The 6,236-nt window shown below is 53.0% G+C and overlaps 1 protein-coding gene across 1 annotated transcript; it reads left to right on the top strand.

Annotated features, from left to right (window-relative positions):
- Positions 1–1,043: 1,043 nt before the first annotated feature.
- Positions 1,044–2,585, top strand: LOC139412328 (fibroin heavy chain-like). Its single transcript, XM_071159163.1, has one exon. The coding sequence runs from the start codon at positions 1,044–1,046 to the stop codon at positions 2,583–2,585; it is 1,542 nt and encodes a 513-aa protein (XP_071015264.1).
- The last annotated feature ends 3,651 nt before the right edge of the window (positions 2,586–6,236 follow it).

Below are 6,236 nucleotides of genomic sequence, written 5' to 3'. Positions count from 1 at the left end.
CCAGATCTTCCACCCGTGAAAAAAACAACAGGATCCCATTCTCTCTCTTCTCTCCACATCCACAGAGAACCACACCATTCAACTCCACATACAGTAATGGACAGAGAGAGCACCCCCATTCATACCTCTCTATGTACTGTATACTGGTAATTGCGGAGCTTGTTTTTCTGTATAGGCTGTGGCTCTCAGCGGTCAACATCCTCCATCAGTCGTCTCTTTTCAGACCCCATTATGACTTTCATCTTGGCTCCGTCATTTAGCAGAGTGGCCACTGCTTTTTACACTTCCCTTATGTTATAGCTGTACTCAGGCTGGGGTCTACTCCCTCTCTGTGACATCTCTCCCCTCTGAGTGCTGTGTATCTTGCGGTATTCAGGGGAACTTTTCGCTCCGTGCGTCTCTCTCTGTTGGTTTAGCAGCGTATCTGTGCCACCTGCTCCTGAAGTAGCCCCTTAATGATCAGATCAAAGCCAGTGAAAAGGTGCTAAGTGTCTGGGAGCTGCAGCAGCCAGAGCCAACCTTTGATCCAGGAGTGTCTCAGCTACCTGACTGCCCGGCTCTAAATTAAATATAGACATCAGGGGGAGACCTCTCTTTGATTCATTTTTTGTTTGGTAAAATGTTCAATTTCTCCTTCCAATGTATTGTTTGGTTTTAGACAGAGAGCCCAGGATTATTGTTTTGATGAGAGCACTGCCAATGGGAAGCTTAGAGGGAGCTGTAGCATGCTGCTAACCGGATACCAGTGACTCCTGCTGCGGTACCTGTAAAGGTCTCTTCTGTCATTGGACCACATATATAGGCTCATTAAGTGTTACCTGTAATAAGGCCTTCGCTGTGTCCTTCACCCTGTTTGATGTTCGATTTATTTGATGATTTCTCTGATCTGAGTAAATAAGCACCCACACCCCCTTTCTGTATTCCAGCCCTCAGTCATTTCTTCCATTCGGAAATAGAGCCTGAGTTAACACTGTCCCCATGTACTCAGACACAAGCCAGCGCTGGCCTGGCACCTCTGTCTTGCATTAGACCAGAGCCTGTTTATGAGTGAGGCTGGCTGGGCTGAAACAGTCAAGGTTTTGTGTCACCACTCACCAGATGTTATATGGGGCAGAGGCACTGTAGAGGCAGGAGGCAGTGAGAGGGGCTTAAAGGCCTGGTCGGCGGAGGCTAAGACTCAGGCTAGAGCAGAGGTTGGAGCAGAGGATGGTGATGGGGCTGGGTCGGAGGATGGGGCTGGGGTTGGGGAAGAGGATGGGGTTGAGGAAGAGGATGGGGCTGAGGCAGAGGCAGAGGCTGGGGCTGGGGCTGGGTTTGAGGATGGGGCTGGGGTTGGGGAAGAGGATGGGGTTGAGGAAGAGGATGGGGCTGAGGCAGAGGCTGGAGCTGGGGCTGGGTTAGAGGATGGGGCTGGGGCTAGAGCAGAGGATGGTGCAGAGGATGGTGCTGGGGCAGAGGATGGGGCTGAGGCAGAGGCTGGGGCTGGGGCTGGGTTAGAGGATGGGGCTGAGGCAGAGGCGGGGGCTGGGGCTGGGTTAGAGGATGGGGCTGAGGCAGAGGCTGGAGCTGGGACTGGGGCTGGGAATAGAGCAGAGGATGGTGCAGAGGAGGATGCTGGGGCAGAGGATGGGGCTGGGGCAGAGGATGGGGCTGGGGCAGAGGATGGGGCTGGGGCAGAGGATGGGGCTGGGGCAGAGGATGGGGCTGGGGCAGAGGATGGTGCTGGGGCAGAGGATTGGGCTGGGGCAGAGGATGGGGTTGGGGCAGAGGATGGGGCTGGGGCAGAGGATGGGGCTGAGGCAGAGGATGGGGCTGGGGCAGAGGATGGGGCTGGGGCAGAGGATGGTGCTGGGGCAGAGGATTGGGCTGGGGCTGGGTTAGAGGATGGGGCTGGGGAAGAGGATGGTGCTGGGGCAGAGGATGGGGCTGGGGCAGAGGATGGGGCTGGGGCAGAGGATGGGGCTGGGGCAGAGGATGGGGCTGGGGCAGAGGATGGGGCTGGGGCAGAGGATGGGGCTGGGGCAGAGGATTGGGCTGGGGCTGGGTTAGAGGATGGGGCTGGGGCAGAGGATGGTGCTGGGGCAGAGGATGGGGCTGGGGCAGAGGATGGTGCTGGGGCAGAGGATGGTGCTGGGGCAGAGGATGGTGCTGGGGCAGAGGATGGGGCTGGGGCTGGGTTAGAGGATGGGGCTGGGGCTGGGTTAGAGGATGGGGCTGGGGATAGAGCAGAGGATGGTGCAGAGGATGGTGCTGGGGCAGAGGATGGGGCTGAGGCAGAGGATTGGGCTGGGGCAGAGGATGGGGCTGGGGCTGGGTTAGAGGATGGGGTTGGGGATAGAGCAGAGGATGGTGCAGAGGATGGTGCTGGGGCAGAGGATGGTGCTGGGGCAGAGGATTGGGCTGGGGCTGGGTTAGAGGATGGGGCTGGGGCTGGGTTAGAGGATGGGGCTGGGGATAGAGCAGAGGATGGTGCAGAGGATGGTGCTGGGGAAGGGGCTGGGGATAGAGCAGAGGATGGGGCTGGGGCAGAGGATGGGGCTGGGGAAGAGGATGGGGCTGGGGCTAGAGGATGGGGCTGGGGATAGAGCAGAGGATGGGGCTGGGGATAGAGGATGGGGCTGGGGATAGAGCAGAGGATGGGGCTGGGAAAGAGGGTGAGAATTGGGGCAGAGGATGGGGAAGGGGCTGGGGCTAGAGCAGAGGATGGGGCTGCGGCAGAGGATGGAGCTGTGGCAGAGGATGGGGCTGGGGCTAGAGCAGATGATGGGGCTGGGGATAGAGCAGAGGATGGGGCTAGGTGAGGATGGGGATGGGGATGGGGCTAGAGCAGAGGATGGGGCTGGGGAAGAGGATGGGGCTGGGGCTAGAGCAGAGGATTGGGCTGTGGATAGAGCAGAGGATGGGGCTGGGGATAGAGCAGAGGATGGGGCTAGAGCAGAGGATGGAGCAGGGGATGGGGCTAGAGCAGAGGATGGGGCTGGGGTAGAGGATGGGGCTGGGGCTAGAGCAGAGGATGGGGCTGGGGATAGAGCAGAGGATGGGGCTGGGGATAGAGCAGAGGATGGCGCTAGAGCAGAGGATGGAGCAGGGGATGGGGCTACGGCAGAGGATGGGGCTGGGGATAGAGCAGAGGATAGGGCTGGGGATAGAGCAGAGGATGGGGCTGGGGATAGAGCAGAGGATGGGGCAGGGGATGGGAATGGGGCAGAGGATGGGGCTTGGGCAGAGGATGGGGCTAGATCAGAGGATGGGGCTGGGGATAGAGCAGAGGATGGGGCTGGGGCTAGAGCAGAGGATGGAGCAGGGGATGGGGCTAGGGCAGAGGATGGGGCTTGGGCAGAGGATGGGGCTAGATCAGAGGATGGGGCTGGGATTAGAGCAGAGGATGGGGCTAGGTGAGGATGGGGATGGGGCTGGGGCTAGGGCGGAGGATGGGGCTGGGGAAGAGGATGGAGATGGGGCTGGGGCAGAAGATGGGGCTGGAGCAGGGGCTAGTGCTGGTGCTGGGCGAGCTGCCATCAGGTGCTATGGTCTGGGTGCCCTTTTATGGGGCTGGCCACTAATGAAAGCGGGGTTGTGGGATCACTATGGAACATCAGAGGCCACTCCACCCTGGAGGCCCCCCGCTCCCACCCCCCAACCCACGTCCGCCCACGCAGACACAGGAATGTCATAAAGCTTTAAGAGACTTCCCCTCTTTCATTATTCAATTCCGCCTCGCTCCACTCACCTCCTCGCCCTTCTACTTTTATCACGCGATCCTGGATTGATTTGCTTTAATTTGTTGTTATGTTTCAGATGGGGTTTAGTGGCATTTGGGCATCTCTCTCTCTCTCCTTCTCTCTGTCTCTCTCTCTCTGTCTCTCTCTCTATGTCTCTCTCTCTCTGTCTGTCTGTCTGTCTGTCTGTCTGTCTGTCTGTCTGTCTGTCTGTCTCTCTCTCTCTCTCTCTCTCTCTCTCTCTCTCTCTCTCTCTCTCTCTGGCCAGTGAGGAAGGTGAGAGAGAGTTATTGTTTGGAGGCAGTGTTGGTCAGATGAAGTGTTTGATGTGTGTCCTGATGACCCTGTTGAAAATGGTTGCTGTCCATTAGGAGTGTGTGAGAGCCGGGGGCTGACGCAGGTCTGAGAGGACAGACAAACAGACAGTCAGACAGACGGCCGGCCCACAGTTTGGGAGCTCGGTTGCAGTCCTCAGCTCTCTTTCACAGTCACATATGGGATAGATAAAGTAGGTGTTTCTGTGGTAAGCTGTGATGTTGACACTTCAGAGGCCTGCTGGTGTAAAGTTGCTACAGAGAGGATCCTGACACTCGCAATCCCTAAAGAACCCCCCGTCTATCCACCCCTCTGCCCCTCCACCCTCCTCTCAGCCTGTTCCTACTTTCTGCAGCCCCAAAGAGATGACCCTTCTCTCTGGGCTTCCTGTGTCCCTCTCTCCTGCCTATACCATCCTCATCCTCTCCCCCCCCACCCCCCCACAGTGCCTTTGAACTATTGCATATCTCACATGCCTCCCTGCTCCCTGACTTTTCAGCACCACGTACCACAAAAGCTTAACTTCCATGTAAATCAGCAGGCAAAAATATACTTCCTGAACCAGGTGCATACACTTAGCTGACTCGCACAATGGTGTTAAAGAACAGGCACGTGGGATTTAAAAGTATGTGTGTTTGCTGTCTGTTTCAACATGGGAGCACAGTAACAGACTTAGAGACCCCACCAGGCATCAGACAATCTGACTGGATTACTTCCTTCAGCCCTCTTGCAGTCTTATGTTGGGCGTACACTACACGACATTCAAAATCCAAACATCGCTGAGCCTCTCACATTAAACAACTGTCCTTCCTGTAGTTTTTTGTCTTGCCAATGTAATGGTGCGTTACCTAAACTATGTGGCACAGACAAGGGTTAAACAGAAAGGAAAACCCTGCAGTCTGCTGCTCCTGCTCCCAGGTGATATTTATAAACAACATTTTGACCCTCAGGTCTTCATCAGGCATCCAGGCAAGGAGTCACACACTACTCTTGGTCGTGAGGACTCTCGATACCACGTCGTCTCGCGTAATAAGAAAATGCTAATCCAGAGGCGGTGCTCCTAGTGGCCATTTTAATCAAAACTTAAATGGTTTTTACCTCATTTCCACCAGCATTTCAAGACTGTTGGAAAAGGATTCCATTTGAGCCGGTTGAGAGAATACCAAGAGTGTGTAAATCTGTCCTCAAGGCAAAGGGTTGCTCCTTTGAATAATCTCAAATATAAAATACATTTCTATTAGTTAAACACTTTTTTGGTTACAACATGATTCCATATGTGTTATTTCATAGTTTTTATGTTTTCACAATTACTCTATGTAGAAATGTAGAAAATAGTAAAAATGAAGAAAAACCCTTGACTGAGTAGGTGTCTCCAAACATTTGACTGGTAATGTACAGTTGAAGTTGGAAGTTTACATACACTTATGTAGGAGTCATTAAAACTCATTTTTCAACTACTCCACAAATTTCTTGTTAACAAACTATAGTTTTGGCAAGTCGTTTAGGATATCGACTTTGTACATGACACAAGTATTGTTTCCATCTATTGTTTACAGACAGATTATTTCACTTGTAATTCACTGTATCACAATTCCAGTGGGTCAGAAGTTTACATACACTAAATTGACTGTGCCTTTAAACATCTTGGAAAATTACAAAAAATTATGTCATGGCTTTAGAAGCTTCTGATAGGCTAGTTGACATAATTTGAGTCAATTGGAGGTGTACCTGTGGATGTATTTCAAGGCCAACCTTCAAACTCAGTGCCTCTTTGCTTGACATCATGGGAAGAAAAAAATAAATCAGCCAAGAACTCAGAAAACAATTGTAGACCTCCAAGTTTGGTTCATCCTTGGGAGCAATTACCAAACGCCTGAAGGTACCACGTTCATCTGTACAAACAATAGTACGCAAGTATAAACACCATGGGACCACGCAGCCGTCATACCGCTTAGGAAGGAGACGGGTTCTGTCTCCTAGAGATGAACGTACTTTGGTGTGAAATTGTGCAAATAAATCCAAGAACAACAGCAAAGGACCTTGTGAAGATGCTGGAGGAAACAGATATTAAAGTATCTATAACCACAGTAAAATGAGTCCTATATCGACATAACCTGGAAGGCAGCTAAGCAAGGAAAAAGCCACTGCTCCAAAACCACCATAAAAAAGCCAGACTAAAGATTTCAACTGCACATGGGGACA

This window comes from Oncorhynchus clarkii, chromosome 6, assembly GCF_045791955.1.
Source record: "Oncorhynchus clarkii lewisi isolate Uvic-CL-2024 chromosome 6, UVic_Ocla_1.0, whole genome shotgun sequence".
NCBI lineage: Eukaryota > Metazoa > Chordata > Actinopteri > Salmoniformes > Salmonidae > Oncorhynchus > Oncorhynchus clarkii.
The sequence above is the reverse complement of the archived record's forward strand: the minus strand, read 5'-3'. Positions and strand labels throughout refer to the sequence as shown.

Bases quoted from the DNA above. Each gene is read 5' to 3' on its own strand.
- LOC139412328 (XM_071159163.1), top strand. From the start codon at position 1,044: ATGAGTGAGGCTGGCTGGGCTGAAACAGTCAAGGTTTTGTGTCACCAC.